Source organism: Stenella coeruleoalba, assembly GCF_951394435.1.
Source record: "Stenella coeruleoalba genome assembly, chromosome: 16".
Taxonomy (NCBI): Eukaryota; Metazoa; Chordata; class Mammalia; order Artiodactyla; family Delphinidae; genus Stenella; species Stenella coeruleoalba.
Window position 1 is genome coordinate 25889693 of NC_137162.1, and position 21354 is coordinate 25911046.

A 21354-nucleotide genomic window follows, 5' to 3' on the forward strand; every position below is an offset into this window, starting at 1 on the left:
TGCGTACAGGGGACGTCGGGGGCGGTGCCGCAGGAGTTGCCCGTGGTAACGGGGGAGGCAGGAGGAGGAGGAGGAGGAGGAGGGACTCGGCGGGAGGATGGTGAGTGTGGGGCCTGGGTCCCTCCGGAGCTGGTCGGTCACCCGCCTCCCTTCCCCAGGCCCAAGGCAGGGCACTGCGCTTTAAGACAGGAGGGAATGGATTGACGCTCAGCCTGCTGTCTGGGTCCTGGATTGGTTTCGGGGGGCGGCGGAGAGCCCCGAGTGTGGGCCCTGGAGGGAGATCTGGGCCTGGGGAGGAAGGCGGGGCTTGCAACCGGTCCGAAACTAGGGGAAGGGGCTGTAAGGGGCTGTGGAAGGGTGCGTGGTTGTCCCGGTACGGAGCCAGGGCTCCATCATTACTCTGGGGATGAGATGAGGGCGGATCCGAGGAGCTACGGAGAGCAGCCTCTGCACGCAGGCTTAGATCTTCCCGGGGAATCGGCCTCCCCGTGCCGCAGTAAAGTGGGGTTCGCCAGTGCCCGGCCAGAAGCGGGGAGAGGGCCAGCGCTACTGTCTTTGAGGTCGCGCCGGCGGTACCAGGGGAGATGGTAGCCTAGCTCTCCTCTTCCTCGCGATGTGCGGGCCTCTGGGGGGAAGGGTGCAAATCCCAGGACACAAAGAGGTGCCGCTTGGAAAGGATGCCTAGTGGATTTTACGCCGTCTTGGTGTCTGCGTGGCGGGCGCGCTTCTGCAGTCCCGAGTTATTTATTTGCTGACGGTTCTGCAAGGTCTGGTTGTTGGTGATGACCAGTTTCCCGTTCAATACTTAATCCATGTCGGTGTAGGCAGATTTGCTGCCCGGTCCTTAGTATTTCCTTCGGACCTGTTGCAACCTTCCTTGGCATCTGACCACACCAGAACCAAAGGCCTTAATGTCAGTTTGGAGCAGATTAAAACTGGAGGGTGGCCATTCACTTGGGGCAAGCCTTTTCTCTGTCGAACCAGATTAAATCTTTCCCAAATTGTAAATTATGATACGTGACATATTTGATTCTTGACACTCTGTTCCTTGTTGATTTCTCCGCAGTTAGTTGGAGGGTGTTAAAATGGAATTGAGTGGTTTTAGAACTAGTCAAAGAAAAAATTGATTTTGGAGCGTTTAGAGCAGGTTGGTTGGCTTACCAGCTGCAAAGAGCTAACACTCAAGCTTATGGTTACTTCCCTGCCCCAACTCCAGACCCTTTTTGACTTTTAGAAATGTTGAACCACTTCTGTTGACTTATGAAGTAAGAAAAAGCTAGATGTTCACAAGGAAAACATACATGTACATTTGGTTAGATAATCCAATGAGTACATTTTGATAGGAAAAAATTTTTGCAATTGATTTAACATTGTCAGATCTCTAAAGAAGTAGAATTATTTGATCTGAAGTTGCCAATCATATTTCAACACTTGCTACATTGCAGTTTTGTTAACCTTAGGCTAAACAGATCTTTACATGTTTGCTTTTTATTAATCGTTTATACATGAGCTGTCCATTTAAAGGCTAACTTTTTCTCAACAAATGAGTACAAACATAAATATTTACACAGAAAATAACTAGAATTGAAATGAAAAAGGCATGCTAAACCAAGAGAGAAAGAGATTGCATCATAAATGAGAAACAGTTGGCTAACTTTTCCCAGTTTGTTTATCAGTGTAGTGGACTGTGTAATTTTTATGATTGTTTAATTTATAATTACAAGTCACAATAAATTAACCACTGTCCTGTTTCCAGGTGCAGATTGACACTGTATACAACAAATTGACAGTGTATACAACACTGTTGTATACGACTGTTGTATTCAGTGATCAAGAGAGATTTTCTTTTTTATTTTTTTCCTACCATGAACAATAAGAAATTAGGACAAATTATTCAGGATTCTTTATCTGATTTCCAAAATGCATTTTTTTTCCGTCTCCAAAAGTGTGAGCTATTCTTAGAACTGTAAGTGGAACATGGAATTTAAATGGTCAGTGGTGTGATTAAGTGTGTCACATCTGGTATCCCATGAGCCCCCGTGGTAACTGTGCTAGTAAAGAGTGAGTCCCAGGTTTATTTATTTTTTTAGTCCTTTAGCTATGACTAATACATATTTATTCTTTTTTTAATTTGGAGAACTGCAACAAAAACCCATTATTGGTTTCTCTGAACCCCTAGAGGTTCAGTTGTCTTACCCCTGCCTTAGGATACCAAGTCCTTGGTGAAATACTAAGATGACAGTAATTTTTGTGCATAACTAATCACTGTTATTTAATAGATGAGTCCTCCATTTAGGAATTATTTATGGAGTAATTTCTGTGTATATGAACCTAGTGGTAGTTATCTAGCATGTTTAACATTTGAAGATTGTTCCCAAGATTATGTTTTCCAGTCAAAAATTGTCAGTGAAAAATATAAACACAACTACTGTTTTGAGTGCCCCCTATGTGCATGCTTTACATACATCATCTCACTTAATCTTCATAGCATTTTTCTTGAGATATAAATACTGTTCCCATTTTCTAGATGGAACTGTGCCGGAGGTTACACATAGGGAAGTTGAATAAAAGTCTATGAAACTCTAAAGCCCATAATGTTCTTTTCATTAGGACTCTGATGAAGTGTGAACCCACTCTTCCTGAGGAGGTGCCCGTATTTTGTTCCTTAGGAAACATTGTATCTATTTAGTAGAGATATAAGGAGAAAGAAGACAAAATTTGGGTGAGGTTCTCCCTATCAAAGCTATACGAGGGGCTTCCCTGGTGGCGCAGTGGTTGAGAGTCCGCCTGCCGATGCAGGGGACACGGGTTCGTGCCCCGGTCTGGGAAGATCCCATATGCCACGGAGCAGCTGGGCCCGTGAGCCATGGCCACTGAGCCTGCGCGTCCGGAGCCTGTGCTCCGCAACGGGAGAGGCCACAACAGTGAGAGGCCCGCGCACCACAAAAAAAAAAAAAAAAAAAAAAAGCTATACAAATATGCAGGTAAAAAAAAAAAAAGAAGAAAGAATTAACCTGAAATACTGTATTTTTCTCCTGCTGATTCCAAGGAGAGACAACTCAAGTTTTCTAAATCATAAGAAAAACCAAGCTATAAATATGATATTCTGAGCCAGAGATAAAAAAACAGTTTTTAGCATCCCCTCCTCAGGTCATATGACCAAGATTTAAATCAATCAGCTGCCCCTCGTTTTTAAATCACATGACCCAACTTTAAATCAATCAGCTGCTTCCCTGTACCTCATGTGACTTGGCTTTGAATAGTAAGAAATGCAGAGGTATAAAAATGATGTTCTGAACAATAAATGGAAAAACAACATCTTAGAAAGTTTTTTCTTTTCGAATGGACCAATCATTGCATACAGAATAAAGGATTCTCTTGTGGATTTCTTGAACTGTAAACATACACATACACACACACACACACACACACACACACACACACACAGCTATACGAATTCCTGGAAATTAATAACATCTCACTGGGCAGCACCAGGTTTTTTTGGTGAGGTAAAAGTAAATTGAAGTCAGTTCCATTTAAGCTAGGTATGGGGAGTGCATGTACCTGACAGCTGGTTTACTAATTTTAATACTTAATTTTTTTTTTTTTTTTTGCGGTACGCGGGCCTCTCACTGTTGTGGCCTCTCCCGTTGCGGAGCACAGGCTCCGGACACGCAGGCTCAGTGGCCATGGCTCACGGGCCCAGCCGCTCCGCGGCCTGTGGGATCTTCCCGGACCGGGGCACGAACCCGTGTCCCCCGCATCGGCAGGCGGACTCTCAACTACTGCGCCACCAGGGAAGCCCTTTAATACTTAAATTTTAGTTGCTCCTCCCAGTCACATATATTTTCCATATACCAACATATTCCTCTCTCCCTCTCCAACACCCTAGTTTCTTTGAATGACCTAGTTTGTATCATTTTAGGTCAGTGCACCATGCTTCTGCCGGTAGTTGAGTTTAAGCTGATTTGGAGGCAGATAAAATGTCCATAGTCAACTGCATGTCTAGTCATGATTTGCCTCTAGAAAAGTTTGTTTAAATGTTTGTGGCTGAGTCAGACCACTTCTGTCCACCAGGGTGCAGATAACTTGTGTGCATGCATGCTGATAACGCACGATGCACAATTAACTAAAGTTCTCGTTTCTTAAGTTGCCTCTATTTAATGTCATAGGAGTACACATCCTACAGAGAGATCATACCTGCTTTCCTCACCATTGTACTTGGAGCATATTATGGGTGTTTAATATAAATGAATGAATGAATGGATGTTTTGACCACAAATACACTAAAAATTCATTTCCTTGTATTTATACTGCAAAACTCAGCCCCATAATAAAATTAACTTCTAATGGCTGTCTCCCTTCGTTTGACATTAACTATAGACATATATGGATAGAAGCATAGAGTAGACTTATTCTGCTCTTTTGTCCAGCCTGTTAAATCAGCTTACTTTGTACCTTTCAGGCAGAACCCTGATATCTATAAATATCCTCTTCCCTATTTAGCAAACGCTAATAATCCTGTGATCCCCTCTCCTCAGGAGTTGGGTTAATGTGATGCTGTACTGTATTTGCATTTGTCTTGCCTAGACCATGCTTGAGATGCCATTTGTTATTTCTCTGGAAGAAAATATTAGCTGAACTTTCCATTTCTCTGTAATTCATTTAAAGGTGGAACATGTGAAGTTATTGTTTCCTGATGAGGAAAATTGCTCATTGGAAATGTAGAAGTATTATTTTTTTATACTATTAGGTTTATAAAGTTTAGTTGTAGTTAGAATGTTTTCTTTCTCACCTGTGTTTTGCTTTTCTCCTTTTAAGACGAATAGAGATTATGTTTTTTAAATCGTTCAATTTCAAATATAATGAGTGTGTAAAAGCTGTCAGCCTGCAGAAAGCAGTATTTATATATACTGATTTTTTTTGAAAGAGACACATGAGGAAAAACCTAAAACATTTATTTTGAACCTTGAAAATATTTTATAGAAAACAGATTCTTTCACAATGTCTACACTAGTAAATGATGCATGAGAAGAACTTTCTTAACCTGTACCATTGTTTAATGTACAAATGTGATAAATTCCAGTTGTTTTAGAATTTTATTGGAAAGGATAATGAGGACATCTAATCAGGAACCCAGGAGGAGTAGTACAATGTGTTTTGCCTGTTCTTAGCCTTTTTATATCACCAGTCCCCTAAGGAGCTCAGAATTCTAATTTTAACTGTTCTGAAAGGTGGTATTATAAACGAGTGATTGCAGTGTAGCTAATAGAAGCCAGGGAGATTGCTCATAAACAGAGTTTTAAAAAGGAATGGTGTCAAATAATTCAAGGCTGGAGAAGATAAAAAAAAAAAAGAAAAAATATGCCATAAAAAAAAAAGACTTGCTTAATCTTTTTTTGTTTGTTTGTTTCAAATCTATTCATTCTCTCTTCTCCAAATCTTTTGGAATAGAATTTGTCTGTCTTAAACTAAACGTTACATTTTATTGCTGACAGAAATTGAGGCATAGAGAGGTTAAAGTGGTCAGTGTGAATACAGTACTAAAAGGGGTAAACAAAGGGCCTCTGAAGCAGAAGGGAATTCTTATAATTATGCATATTTGCATATCATTGTCTCAACTCTTGAAAATTATTTCACAGAATTATCATTTGATCTGAGTGAACAGACTGGTTTGAGTTATTTCCTGGTGCGATGCGGATAAAAAAACATAACCATTTTATATAATTCTAAGACTCAGTTTGAAGGAATTTCCACTTGGGCTGGGAGATTAGATTATATGCCCTTTAAACTCTGGGATTCTTTGATTCTTGATGTAACCATGCCTCATTGGAAAATGATTGTCAGCCGCAAGACAGAACAAATAACTATCTTGTAAGATTTTTCTTATGTTCTTAGCTAAAAAGCAGCATGGCTTATTTCCATCCATTAAAAGAATAATAACAACAAGAATCAGAAATATTAGATTACTAGTCAAAAATACCCTGGTTAAACTTTAATGTTTTTTTGCTTCCAGAATGACCTTTCAATTCCCTAATTTCTCTGTTGTATTAGATTCTTCATCTGAAAAACATAGATAATCTATACCGTGCAGCTATACTGTAAGGGTCATGTGAAAGTTAGAAGATAATAGAGTATTTTGAATGATGGAGTCTTAAACAAGAACTAAAATAAAGTCTTAAAAAGAAAGCCCAAGTACAATTTTCTACAACCTTTTGAATAGTACCTTAGTACCTTAAAATCTTACATTAACTCGGGTGGGTAATTCTGTTTATTTCAACAGCTATCATATAGTGTCTAATAAGCGCCAGGCATTGTGGGAGATGGAAGCTATCTATAGTCCTTACACACAAGAAACTTCACTCTAGTATAAAGGAGAAAAATACAAAAATCAGTTCCCTACAGTCAGATATGATGGGTGCTCTGGTAGGATGCTCTGGTATATATATATATATATAAAGGGCTTCAGGAATGGGAGTTGGTTAGTAGTACATACTTCCAGGAGATTTGGGGTGACTGTTAAGCTGGATTAATAGAAGGAGCAGGAATAAGCCAGGCTATTTATTAAGTTGCTGAATTTACTAAAGTATTTCTGCCAAAACTTATAAGCAACTGGAATAAATGACATTAAAGTGGAAAATAGTACTATAAGCTCTCCACAACCAAGAACTTTTTTCAAGGAGGAGAAGGCATTCTGATACCCAGTAATATCAAAGTCAGTGCCTCCAAAGTAATCTCTGTTCTTCATGGTTGTTCAAGGGCTTACTCTCAATTTTGCGCAAATTGAAAAGTGCACCAGACCAGGAGGTGAGAATCCTTCTCCTGGGCTTGGATAATGCTGGTAAGACCACTCTTCTGAAGCAGCTGGCATCTGAAGACATCAGCCACATCACACCTACACAGGTGAGCACTGCCTTGCCCCCGATGCTTGTGTGACACGTGGAAGATGGTAATAGCAATATGAAAGACAAATGGGAGATAGAGTTTTGTCCATTTGTAACTTTTGTTACTGAGAAAAGTCTATACAATTTTAAAATAACCTCAGATTTCAAAATATATCAAGAGATTCCATTTATGTGAGATACTTAGAGTTGTCGAATTCATAGAGACAGGAGAGAGAACAGTGGTTACCCAGGGGCTGGATGGATGGTGGTGATGGTTGCACAAGAGTGAATGTACTTAATGCCACTGAGCTGCACACTTAAAAATGGTTAAAAAGGTAAATTTTATGTTATGTATATTTTACAATAATTTTTAAAAAGAAATAATATAAATTTATATGTCTATACATAGCGAGATACAATCACTTCCCTCTGATCTAAGTAATTCCTTTTTAGAAATAGCTTTATCTTCTCTGATTTTGAAATTAATACATGTAGAAAAATACAGAGAGAGCATAAAGGAAAAAAAACAGTACTGTGAGAAAAACCACTTTTAGTGTGTATTTTTCAGACTTAATAAATACAAATATATGTCTTTTTTTTTTTTTTTTTTGGCCACACCATGTGGCTTGCAGGATCTCAGTTCCCTGACCAGGGATTGAACTGGGGCCATAGCAGTGAAAGTCCAGAATCCTAACCACTAGGCCACCAGGGGACTCCCTCAACTTTTTAGATTTTTTTGGGTGGGGACTGATGGGGGTTGGGGGCCCTCGCCACACGGCATGCATGCGGGATCTCAGTTCCCCAACCAGGGATGGAACCTGTGCCCCCTGCAGTGGAAGCGTGGAGTCCTAACCACTGGACTGCCAGGGAAGTCCCTCAATTTTTTAAATAAAAAAACAATTACCTGTATTTTTTTTTTTTTTTTGCGGTACGCGGGCCTCTCACTGTTGTGGCCTCTCCCGTTGCGGAGCACAGGCTCCAGACGCGCAGGCTCAGCGGCCATGGCTCACAGGCCCAGCTGCTCCGTGGCATGTGGGATCTTCCCCGGCTCGGGCACGAACCCATGTCCCCTGCATCGGCAAGCGGACTCTCAACCACTGCGCCACCAGGGAAGCCTAATTATCTGTACCTGTATTTTTATTTATTTTTTAAAAAATTTATTTATTTTTGGCTGCATTGGGTCTTTGTTGCTGCGCGCAGGCTTTCTCTAGTTGCAGCGAGCGGGGGCTACTCTTCGTTGAGGTGCACAGGCTTCTCATTGCCGTGTCTTCTCTTGTTGTGGAGCACGGGCTCTAGGCGCGTAGGCTTCAGTAGTTGTGGCACACAGGTTCAGTAGTTGTGGCTTGTGGACTCTAGAGCGCAGGCTCAGTAGTTGTGGCGCACAGACTTAGTTGCTCCGCGGCATGTGGGACCTTCCTGGACCAGGGCTTCAACCCATGTCCCCTGCATTGGCAGGCGGATTCTTAACCACTGCACCACCAGGGAAGCCCTACCTGTATTTTTAAATCCAGCCTCATCAACCCTCCTCTTTCGTAGGGCTAAGCAAGCAACAAAGCACAAGGACGGTGGTGCTCCCAGCATGGATGTTGGAGACAAGTCCTGCCTGGAAGAACTCTAGTGGGTTTCTTTAGGCCTCCTTCCCTGCAGGAAATCCTGAGAGAGCTTGACCTTTGGCCAGGCCTTTGGGTTTCCTAACTAGGGGCAGCCCTGTTGGTCTTACTTTTTAAGTGTTTGAGCGTTAGAGGTTTTAGCAAAACCAGAGTTACTTACCGTTTTCTGTCACTGTCCCGTGATAAGAACTTGGTGTCGGGTTTGAATGGCTGTGCTGGTGTGTGTACTTCACGGCCAGCGAGTCTCACTGATTCGCAGCTCTTTGCAGAAAAGTCATTTCAACTGCTACCAAATGAGCAATTTTACAGCTTCTGAACAAATTTAATGTATGGCCTGAGGAGGAGCAAATTACAGTAGTCTAGCCTAGAAGGGCTGAAAACACATATTAGTGTGTCAGGATTTCTGCCAGAAAAAGAAGGGCTAGGGGATTTTTTTCGCATTAGTGAGAGGCTGTCTCTCTCAAGAGCACCACTAAAATGAGGACGTCCACACTGTGAGCAGGGAAATGAAATCCTAGTTATGGACCCAAAGCTCCAATTCTAACTTTCAGGCTCTGTTTGTTATGTTATAGGTGACTCTGTTATTATGTCAAGGTTTCGTATTTAGTCTTTAAAAACACACTTTTATTGTGTTTTTGTTTTATATTAGAAAAAGTGATAGATGCTCATTGTAGTAAACTTAGAACATATAAATAAGTAAAATTGAGAAACTAGAAATCACCTATAATGCCCAGTCAGACATAACCACTGTTAACATTTGAGAATGTATCCTTTCAAGTTTTTTTCTTTGCCCATATATGGTGGGTATATTTAAAATAGAAAGTAAAAATGGCTCATACAGAGTATACTGTTTTGTATTATCTTTTCCACTTAATAACGTATCTTGAACATATTTCTACGTTGTTCTGTATGTAAATACTTATACAGTACACATCTCTAAATGTTTGCACCCATTCATTATTATTTCCGTAGAATAATTTCTTAGTAGATTTGTTGGGTCTGGTGACTTACAGACTTTTAAGGCAGCTGACACATATGGTCAAATTCTAGGATTTACACTTATTTATTCCCTCATCCCAGAAAGGATTTGTTGTTGCTGGGTCTGACATTTACTACTGTAGTTAAGCGTAGAATTTTTAAACGCATAAAAGGGGTTTTGTGAATGAGTCAGAATGAAGTGCGCTTTTACAATAAGCTTAAGCCACTTCCCTTAGGAGTTCTAAAACTTCTAATTTATTCAGTCATTGGCATTTTAGAGGAGCAGTAGTAAGCATCATCCCCTGTTGTCCTCTAGTGACTGTCCTCAGTGGAAATTGGGTGGCAGTGTTCCCGTACTGTTGCCCTGTGCCTTCTTCTTCTGCGTGAGGCAGTAGTGCTGGGGAGCTGCCAGAAGCAAATGTTCATGGAGGCATCCCCAGACCCACTTAACTCCAGCGATTCTGGATGAAATGTCACTTCTGTGGGAGCAGGCTGTTGATGGGATTTTTCAAATCCTTATTTCATTATGTCATTCTTGCAAGAAGATTTTTTTTAAAATCTTGCTCATAAAATGCCTTCTCTTCGAACCCCAAAGGTCTTGTTAATTTGTTTCTCTGCACATGAACTCCCAGCTCACCCTTCTTCCTGCCCCTGATTGGCTTACCTTCCCCAAAGTTCCACCTTGAGTCACTGTCCTGAAAATGAACACTTTCTTTTCAAGTTCATCAGAGATACCTGTTAAAGAACAGTTTCAAATGCCCACTTGTTTGTTTTCATCACCACCTGTATGAGGGGTGCTACTCCAGTTTCAAACCAGCCTCCCGCTTCGTGTCCTGAGTTCAGGTCCTTCCTTTTCTTGATCAATGCATATGAGGCAATTTCTTTCATTTTGAGCTGCTCTTAAAGAATCCAGTCTTCCAGATTGTAGCTCTTGCCTCTTTTTTTTTTGCCTGCATTGGGTCTTCGTTGCTGCACGAGGGCCTTCTCTAGTTGCGGCGAGTGGGGCCTACTCTTTGTTGTGGTGCGTGGGCTTCTCATTGCAGTGGCTTCCCTTGTTGCGGAGCACAGGCTCAAGGCACGTGGGCTTCAGTAGTTGTGACTCTGGGCTCTAGAGCACAGGCTCAGTAGTTGTGGCGAATGGGCTTAGTTGCTCTGCGGCATGTGGGATCTTCCCGGACCAGGGCTCGAACCCGTGTCCCCTGCATTGGCAGGCAGATTCTTAACCACTGTGCCACCAGGGAAGCCCCTTGCCTCTTTTTAAACTTAACATTTGTTCTGTTGTGTTGAGTCTGCAGATTCAGCTTTGTTTTCTTGTTAGTTACATGTAATGTCCTGTTAAATTTCACCATGCTGAGGACTCATGGGATGGGTGGGGGTCTGTGTTGATTACCAGAGCTGTTCTCATAACAAGTCATCCTCAGCAGTTCCATGTATGTGTGCACTCAGCATGACATCATCAACACTGACCCCAACCTGAGTGACAGAAGCACGTGTAAATACATTTTTGTTCCCCATCAGAGCAAACTGTTTTCAGTATCATCTGTGTCACGTCTGGCAGAGTACCTCAGAATTAATAAATAACATAGCTGGTAAATGTGACTTTGTCAGAAATTGATCTCAAAGCCTAGTAAAACTTGATATTTTTTGTTTCAGGGTTTTAACATCAAAAGTGTACAATCACAAGGTTTTAAACTGAATGTATGGGACATTGGTGGACAGAGGAAAATCAGACCATACTGGAGGAATTATTTTGAAAACACTGATATTCTCGTAAGTACTCCTTCTGATGCATCAATTCATAATCTCTTCTCCCCTGTCTTACTAACATTTACACTATAATTGTCTTTCTTGTCAATAATTCCATTGCCGTAACATTGCTCTTCATCACTATGAATTTAGAGCTAGCAGACAGATTGTGGAGCTTTGTGTAATTTATATAAGATGTTTTTCTGTTGCTCAGTAACAATGTTGTGCCCACACCCACCTTGGCAAATAAAGTATTTATTAATTACCATAGTGATTTGAACAGCAGAAGAGAAGTCAGAAGATTGTGCCATTGACTCCATCAACCCAAGGAAATCAACGAATCAGGTATATCCCAAAGAGAGCAACCAAGATAGTGAAGGTCCTGGAAACCATGATGTATGAGGAATGGTTGAAAGACCTGACGATGTCCTTCCTGAAAGAGAAAATGCTTGGAACTGTCTCTAGTTGCTTCAGGACCTATCTTAAGTCTGAGAGATTGGCTTCATTGTGAATAGTTCTAGAGGACCAGGCAAGGAGCAGTTTGGGGAGTATTAGGGTTTAACTCAGAATAAGGAAGAAGTTTCCTATAATCGTAACTGTCCAGAAGTAGAAGAAGCCGCCTTAGGCTTCTGGGATTCCTTCTGCACTGGGATTCCTGGCTCAGGCAGCATTCACGCAGGCAGAGGCTGAGACTTGAGCTCCCAGCTCACTGCCAAGTTCTCTAGGACTACTGTTTTAGGATTCTTGGAGATTTTACTCTCCAGGTGCATGATTTCTCCAATCCCTCAGCCTCTCAGCTCCTTCACCTCCCCTCCAGCGAGCTTGCCATCCGCCCCACCTCAGCCGCTCACTCACGGTCGTACCGTAAAACCAGGACCTTTCATGAACTTGGATAGGAAAAAATGTTGCATAATATCTCCGTTAACCTCTAACTGAAAGTTTGAATTTACTTTAACTATGACCATAGACAGTAAGCTGCAAAAACACGTCGATATCTTCATTGCCAGTAGAACTCACCTTGCATCTCAGACAGCTTCCCTCTCTGCTGCTGCTTCCTAGGTGTCTCTTTCTACCTGCTCATTCCTATCAGCATGCACACATCCTGTAGTTGCTCTTGTTTAAAACAAAGAACTCTTGGCTTCCTGTACATCCTCCTCTAGATACTGTCCCATTCCTCAGCCTCTCTTTACAACTCCTTAAAAGAATTTTCTGTGTTCTCTGTCTTCACTTCCTCTCCCCGCAGGCACTCGGAACCCTCCATTCAGTCTCACCGAGAATCCACAGTGCCGAGTCCCATGTTCAGGTTTCATTACTCATCTCACTTGACCTGTCAGCACATTTAACAGAGTTGGTCGTCGTGCTGTCCTTGAAACATTGTCTTTCCTTGGCTTCCAGAATTCCATTCTATCTTGGTTTTCCTCCTGTCTCACTGGCTACTCCTCCTCAATCTCCATTGCTATTTTTTCTTATCTCCCAACCTCCAAATGTTGGAGTGCCCCAGAGTTCAGGCCTGTGCTTTTCTTCTCTAAGTCGCTGCTTAGATGACTTCATCCAATTTCAAGGCGTTAATCACCACCTACATGCCGGTGAATCCCAAACTGTTATCTCCAACCTGGAACTCAGTTTCATATACAGCCAGTTGCCTATTTGACACCTGAACACCAGTGGCTAGTAAGTCCCCTCAACCTCAACATGTCCAAAACCGAATTCCTATCTTCATCCACCCCTGCCCAAATCTTCTTCTCCAGTCTTCTCAGTAAATGACAGTCCCATTCATCCAGAAGCACTGGACTCATCCTGGGCTCCTTTTCACTCCCCACATCTTCTCCATCAGCCAATCCCGTCAATTCTACTTTCAAAATATTTCTAGAATCTGCCCACTTCTCTCCATCGCCACTGCTACCGTGCACTGATTTTTTTTAATTTATTTATTGTTTTTATTTATTTATTTGGCTGCATTGGGTCTTCATTGCTGCGCATGGGCTTTCTCTAGTTGCAGCGAGCGGGGGCTACACGGGCTTCTCATTGCAGTGGCTTCTCTTGTTGCAGAGCACAGACTCTAGGCGCACGGGCTTCAGTAGTTGTGGCATGCAGGCTCAGTGGTTGTGGTTTGCAGGCTCTAGAGCGCAGGCTCAGCAGTTGTGGCACACGGGCTTAGTTGCTCCACGGCATGTGGGATCTTCCCGGACCAGGGCTTGAACCCGTGTCCCCTGCATTGGCAAGTGGATTCTTAACCACTGCACCACGAGGGAAGCCCCCCATGCATTGATTATTGCAGTATCATTCTAACTAGCCTCCTAACTTCTGCCTTGCCTCCCTCAAGTCTCTCCTCAACGCTATAGCTATATTGATCCTGTTAAAACATAAGCTTCCCAGCTCAGAGTTAAAGCCAAGGTTCTTACAGTGGTCCACGAAGCCCCCTACCTGCTGACTCCTCTTCCAAGCCCTTCTCACCTGGTGCCAGCTACACTGGCCTCCTTGTCATTCCTGGAACACAGGCATGCTCCCACCTCCGGGCCTTTGTCATCACTATTTACAATGCTGGAATTCTTTTTTCTTAGATATTCTCATGGTGTAGTCCCTCACCTCAGACATACTTTTATTTATTACCTTTCTCCTCCACTGTAATGTAAGCTACATGAATACAGGAACTTTGCTTTTCTTTTTTTTTTTTTTTAACTGTTGTATCCCCAGTGCTTACAAAAGTACCAAATAAATGAAATGGATAATTGTTATAGATGGATTCCAACATTAGGTAGAATGTGGAGTTCTATAACTTCTAAATTTCCTTCCAACTCTAAGGTTCTATGATTCTGTATCATTGTGGTCAAGTCCAGAGGCTTATTAATTCTATGAACTGGGTGGAACATCTACTTCACAGAGGGTTGATGAGAAGTAGTGAATTTATTTATCATGATTCTTAAATGGGGAATAATACCAAAATATAAAATTGTACTATCATCAAATCAATAAACACATGTGAGATACCAAGATGGCCGTCACAAGGGCTCATAATGTTTCTGGCCCATGGTGAAGGTAAGTTCCCGTATGTTCCTTGTGCCAGGTTGAAGGTTTAAATGGATGAGAACAAAAAGATGAGACACATCCATCCATCCATTTATCCATCTATTCAACCAGTTATTCTTCCAAAATGTATTATATACCTTCTAGGAGAACAGAAGAGAAATGTTGGGAAAAAAGAAAAATTTTCCCTTTAATACAGAAATTTCTTCTATAATCTCAAATAATGTGTCTGGTTTTGAAATATAATTTTAGAAATTTTCAAATTTATGTAGAGGTCAAAAAAATAGTGTAATGAAACCCTAGTTACCTACCCATCATCTGGCTTCCTTCATTTCAGCTTTAGCAATCTTGTTTCATCTCCCCTACCACTACTTTTTTTTTTTTTAAGTATTTTAAAGCAAATCCAAGCCATCATATTGTTTCACTCACGAATCCTTGAAATGTAGAGTTGAGTCTCTAAATTGTATGAAACTACATGTTAGAAAAACTGAACATTAAAAGTCTTTCAAGGGCTTCCCTGGTGGCGCAGTGGTTGAGGGTCCGCCTGCCTATGTAGGGGACACGGGTTCATGCCCCGGTCCGGGAAGATCCCACATGCTGCGGAGCGGCTAGGCCCGTGAGCCATGGCCGCTGAGCCTGCGCGTCCGGAGCCTGTGCACCGCAACGGGAGAGGCCACAGCAGTGAGAGGCCCGTGTACCGCAAAAAAAAAAAAAAGTCTTTCAAATCCCAAAAATCAACAAGGAAAGTCCTGGAACTAATAAGTGATTACAGCAAATTTGCAGGCTATAAGGCTAATATACAAAACCTATAGAGTCAAGCCAAATCATTATGCTATATACCTTAAACAGTGCTGTGTGTCAATTATATCACAATAAAACTGGGGGAAGAAAAGGCTATAGATTCTCCTTTACTTTTTGAGGCAAGAGTTGGGAAAAAGCAGGCAATTGAGAGAAATCACAGTTCTATCTGTTCATCTACTGGATTAGGTACTTTGAAAGAAATGTCCAAATAAGGGCTATATAGGGACTTCTCTGGTGGTCCAGTGGGTAAGACTCCACACTTCCAATGCAGGGGGCCTAGGTTCAATCCCTGGTCGGTGAACTAGATCCCACATGCGTGCTGCAGCTAAGAGTTCGCATGCCACAACTAAGAAGTCCATATGCCGCAACTAAAAAAGATCCCGCATGCCACAATGAAGATCCCGAGTGCCACAACTAAGACCCAGCACAGCCACAATAAATAAATAAATAAATTCCTTTAAAAAGAGCTGTATATAAGGACATTAATGCCTTAAGGCTCCATGAGGAGGTCTCAGAAACTTTCTGGTCTACAGATCAGGGTAATTTTAAAACATAAGCTCTAACATCTTGAGGGTAGACTGCAAGGTAGTTGTAATATGACCCTGGATTCCACACTTCCCATTAGCTGAGAGCACCTAGGAATTATTGGACAATCCAGCAAAACTAAGTTCACAGTAACCCTAGAGGAGCTTTCTCCAGCTATATTGTGCTGCCAGTATCAGACAATATTTTGGATTGAGTCAAACCTTTTGTCATTTTCCAATGCTATTTGAGATTAAACAAGTCTTGAGGAGCAGCTGAGTACCCAGGGTTAGATTCTAAGGCCTTGGGGCTTTTAGCCCTATCTGCCCATTTTGTAGCAGCTTGGAGTGACAGTGGTAGATGGGTTACATTAGTTTGTTTGTACTTAATAGTCTTCCACTGTTGGTTGAAAAGACCTATTACACTAGACTCCACACTGCCTAGAAGAGCAGGGTTGAGGCTTGATGCATTTCGTTGCCTGGTTAATTCTTTTCAGTTCTCTCTAGAGTGCCAAAATACAGTCTTGCTTTAGAGCAGGTGTCGACAAACTGATCCAGCCTGCCTCCTGTTATTGTGTCTCGTGAGCTAAGAATGGTTTTGACATTTTTAAATGGTTGAACAAAAAATCAAAAGAAGAATAAGATTTCATGACACATGAAAATTATATGAAATTCAAATTTCAGTGTCCGTAAATAAAGTTCTGTTGGAACACAGCCACGTCCATTTGTTTATGTATTTTTTTATGGTTGCTTTTGCACTACAGCAGCAAAGTTCAATAGCTGTGAAAGAGATTGTATGGGCCACAAAACCTAAAATATTTACTACCTGACCCCTTACAGAAAAAGAGTACCAACCCCCACTTTAAATTATATGTTTCTCTAGAGGTTTGAAAGAATCAGAGCAACTCCTAAAAGTGCAGTTATTCTCAGGGATGATGACACTGAGAACATGACTTCAGCTTTATTAATTTGGGGGAAGTGACTAAGAAATTAATCCTGAGATAAGATAGAAGGGAGGGGATAGGATGTCTTCCATTTCTCTTGTGCCAGGAAATAACAGCCTTTTGATAGACAAAAACACATCATTTTTTTCAAGGTATGTATTAATATTAATACCAAACTTCACTTACTTTATCATAATTAGTTTTGTGTCTAAACACAACATAATTTAAGGTAATTTGCCATCATTTCCATATCCAAAGGACATCAAGTGAGACAGAGCTCAAACAACCATCTCTTATATTATCTCCATAATATCACTCACACTTGAGCATCAGTACCACTAGAGCACAAATAACTGAAAACAGGTCATCCAGAAAACTTACTTGTCAGTTTCACCCTCCTCTTAAGACTTTTGCTCAAGCTATCAATAAAAAGCCACACTTTTTAGTGTCATCTCTTCTGTCTCCGTCTACCCCTCTGGTGGAGAAATACTTAAGAGCAATAAAATGGCCAAAAGGTGGCAGCAGGAGGGAGGAGGACCAGAAGCAAGAGGAGAAACAAAGAGCCTTCATTCACATGGTGGATAATCAGTCTCCGGATAATCCGAAATTGGCTGAACTTCCATCCAGAAAAAAATCTTTTTCTCTAGGTCTTCCTCCCACAACCAAATAAAAATTTCCAAGCAGTTGCCAATGAAGGTGTGAATTGGCTCTGCTTAAAGCATCATTCTCATTCTGAGTGCCATGGATTATAAGTTTATTTTAGAATAGGTTTATGAAACTTAATTTTTGAAGATCCATAATGTTTTAAGACCAGTCAAAAGCACTATATTTAACTTTCTTTAATACTTTCTGAGTATTTTTTATTTGATAATCTGTTTCTGGATTCTTTTTTTTGCTCAGTATTATGTAGCAACCTAAATGGGAAAAGAATTTGAAAACAAATAGATACATGTGTATGTATAACTGAATCACTTTGCTGTACACCTGAAACTAACACAACATTGTTAATCAACTATACTCCAATATAAAATAAAAAGTTACACCAAGGGGGGAAGGGGCGGGGGTGGGATGAATTGGGAGATTGGGATTGACATATATACACTATTGATACTATGTATAAAATAGATACCTAATGAGAACTTACTCTGTAGCTCAGGGAACTCAGTGCTCTGTGGTGACCTAAATGGGAAGGAAATCCAAAAACAGAGGGGATATATGTATACGTATAGCTGATTCACTTTCCTGTACAGTAGAAACTAACACAACATTGTAAAGCAACTGTACTCCAATAAAAATTAATTTTAAAAAATTAAAGTTAAAAAAATGGTTTTTGCATGACTAGATTAACACTTACGTTATTAACAAGAAAAAGAAAGGAAGAAAAAGAGGCTATCCTTATCCTTAGCTATTGACCGCAAGCAAACAGATACTTGCAGGAAGAAACTGGGCAGCACTGGGGAGGGGGTAACCAGGAGAATCGTGTGCCACCATAGAAAAACAGATCTGTGGGATCACCAGAGACTGGTTTGTGCTTAGGACTTCTTCACTTGGCCCTTTTAATAAATGGGGCAGTTGTTTTATAGCCTTCCTCCTGGAATTATTTTACAATAATTTTCAAATTCTATAAAAGTTATGTGAGAAAAATACTAAATGATAGGAAGAATTTATGTACAGTTTAGGAAAAGCCCCCTTTTGACTCTTTTAATGAAAATGTTCCTTGTGAAATTTAATGTCAAAGCAATAAGTAGCAAGTCATTTAGCAAGTAATTAAAGTAAAAGTTAAAACTTTCTTATTGACTTTCAGCCTCTGGATTCTTTGGTATTTCAATCATCATCTTTCTTGTCTACTATTAAAACTATCTTTCCATTCCTAATTATTCTCTCCCAACTGTTTATTTTTCATCATATCAAACACCAATTTCTTAACTGTATCTTTTTCTTTTCTTTTTATTTTTGGCTGCGCCACGCAGCTTATGGGATCCTAGTTCCCTGACCAGGGATTGAACCCGGGACCCGGCAGTGAAAGTGCCGAGTCCTAACCATTGGACTGCCAGGCAATTCCCATTAACTTTATCTTTAATTGTATTCTCAGCCTTGTCTCAGCCTCTTCTACATTTACCTTCTCACTCATACCCTTTGTTCTCAAGCACATTTTTTCCTGCTTTGTAATCTGAGCCCAGAATACCCTCCCAGGGATCACCTGACCCTTCTCCCCTCCCTCACATCATCTCCCAGTCTTGCCTGAGTGAAGATCATCTTAATCCACTATAGACTACCAAATAGTTCTAATCCCGTCCTTTGTATTCAGGTTCACTCTTCCATTGCATTCCTTCTTTCTACATCTGTGTTTATACTATGCCTGCTACTATATAATGTGAGACCCACCAGTGGAAAACTAAGCTACCACCATGTTCTGACTTATCAGACAGTATCGAATTTTGTGTCTCTGTGGTGTGCATTGAGTCAGAGTAATATTAACAATAACAATAATAAGGCCACAAAGAAATACTGAGACCAAACACATCCATCCTTTCTCCTATGATTCTCCATGAAGGAAACACAGGTGAGGTGGTCCCTGGTATCATATTTAGCACTAGTGACTCTAAATTTATTTATTTATTTATTTATTTATTTATTTATTTATTTATTTTTGGCCGTGCTGCGTGGCATGCGGTATCTTAGTTCCTGACCAGGGATCGAACCTGTGCCCCCTGCACCCTGCCCCGGGCCGAGGAAGCGCTGAGTCTTAACCACTGGACCTCCAGGGAAGTCCCAGCACTAGTGACTCTAAATGAGAGTGCATTAACTTAAGCAAAGGAATTTTAATTGTTGGGGTTTTTTTCCTTTCAAAAGAGAGCAAGTTTTCAGAGTAGAACAGGATTTTAAGGCACGTAAAGGTGGGAATTCAAGATTGCTTTTCATTGTTGTTTTTCAACGATATGTTCTTTCAAAAGAGCGTTTCCATTATACCATTAGTTTAGTAACAATTCTAATTTCTTTAAAGAAAGTTTGAAATTTTGATAATTTTTAAGATTAGCAACTGGGAGAACATTTAATACACTGATGATTTTTTTTAATGACTACAAAATGATATCTCTGGTTTTCTTTTTTTTTTTAATTTACTTATTTATTTTTGGCTGCATTGGGTATTCATCGCTCTACATGGGCTTTCTCTGGTTGCAGCGAGCTGGCGCCGCTCTCCGTTGCGGTGCGTGGGCCTCTCATTGCGGTGGCTTCTCTTGTTGCAGAGCACAGGCTCTAGGCTCGCAGGCTTCAGTAGTTGTGGCACGTGGGCTCTAGAGCACAGGCTCAGTAGTTGTGGCGCACGGGCTTAGTTGCTCTGTAGCATGTGGGATCTTCCCAGACCAGGGCTCAAACCCATGTCCCCCGCACTGGCAGGCGGATTCTTAACCTCTGTGCCACCAGGGAAGTCCTCAGATTTTCTTTTTAAATTAACATATGAAGAAGAATTAGAAGGGAACTTTCATAAGAAATGAAAATAATTAATGTGCTTGGGTTCTGGAACTATAGGCGATTATTCTTTCTTCTTTGGTCTTATCTAATTTCCCTTATCATTGTTATAGGATGTTATTTATACAATAAATACAATTCAGTGATGGGAAAGAAAGCTTGGGATTTGTAATTTACGGTAAATCTCAAAACTTCTCTTACTCTGGCAAAGCCTATGCCCCTGCTATTTCCAGTACTTGATCTTAACCTCCCAGCACCTGAAGACAGCATACAGTTAATACTGAAAATGGTACTTTCAGAATGATGATGTTCGAGGTCTATAGGATTTGTAAATGCCTCAAAACACTATCCCTTCCTGACAATTTGGGACACAGTATAGCAGAGTGCTTAAGAGCAACTGGGGACTTTACTGTCAGGTATGCCTGAGTTTGAATCCCCATTTTGTCATGTACCAAATGTAACTTGGGTAAATTACTTAACTTCTTCGGGCTTATGTTTATTTATGTATAAAATGGGATAAAAATGAAATCTAACTCACGGAGTGATAACGAGGATTAATAGGGTAAATCTAGTAAGAATGTTCAGTGAATGCCTGTTAACTATATCTATTTTTATCCTGCTTGGCTCTCCTGACTTCCTACTTTGGAGTTTTGCTGGAGGTATTTTCTGGGCCTCTCCATTTAATTAATTAATTAGTTTATTTTGCATCCGTAGATAAGAATTACCACCTCAGTTTCAGGATGCTGTGCTAATGTGAAAATCTGCTGATTGGGAATCATCTGCTCCTTCCCTAGAAGTTGCCCTGTCTTTTTCCATATTTGCTTATTGAAGTAGCCTTCTTCTTTTACTTTACAGATATATGTAATTGACAGCGCAGACAGAAAAAGATTTGAAGAGACGGGTCAGGTAAAAAATTGTTCTGTTGAGATACTTCCCAAATAATTGGGTATTCATTAATGTACTTTGTAAATGTATAAGCGTGGGGGAAGTATTTTTGTTTAACCTGTGCAGTTTAAACAAAACAGTCATTCTGGCAAGCAGGCAAAATACCACTTGCCTAAAAAGAAATTAGTTGAGAATTCTTTAAACAATTTTTCGTTTAAAGCCTTTTAGTTTTAATCAAATTAAATAAATAAGGTATAAGCAAATGGAACTTACCACCATGCCCAAAAGCTCTTCCCAGGCCACATAGAAATGAACCTGAGGAACAATTCACTTACCATTTCTGTGTACATTTTTCAATACCAACTTAATTGATCCAAGGGTAACTTGGACAAATTAGAAGGTATGGGAAGAAATGTGCAAGCCAAGACTAAGCTGCTCTTCTTGCCAAGCGAAGAGATAGGTATACTTTGAACCCAAATATGACTTCAAA

At 40.8% G+C, this 21354-nt stretch overlaps 1 protein-coding gene across 2 annotated transcripts in view; it reads left to right on the forward strand.

The window, feature by feature from the left end:
- The window catches only part of ARL3 (ARF like GTPase 3), a 32834-nt gene that overhangs the window by 477 nt on the left and 11003 nt on the right, over positions 1 to 21354 (forward strand). Inside the window, exons 1-4 of one of the 2 annotated variants that reach the window (XM_079900901.1) lie at positions 10 to 100; positions 6760 to 6903; positions 11126 to 11242; positions 20835 to 20885. In XM_079900901.1, the coding sequence (XP_079757027.1) occupies positions 98 to 100; positions 6760 to 6903; positions 11126 to 11242; positions 20835 to 20885 (315 nt within the window). In that variant the 5' untranslated portion in view covers positions 10 to 97. Of the gene's footprint in view, positions 1 to 9; positions 101 to 6759; positions 6904 to 11125; positions 11243 to 20834; positions 20886 to 21354 lie in introns of those variants that run through there. The other variant, XM_079900900.1, reaches the window with a different exon arrangement.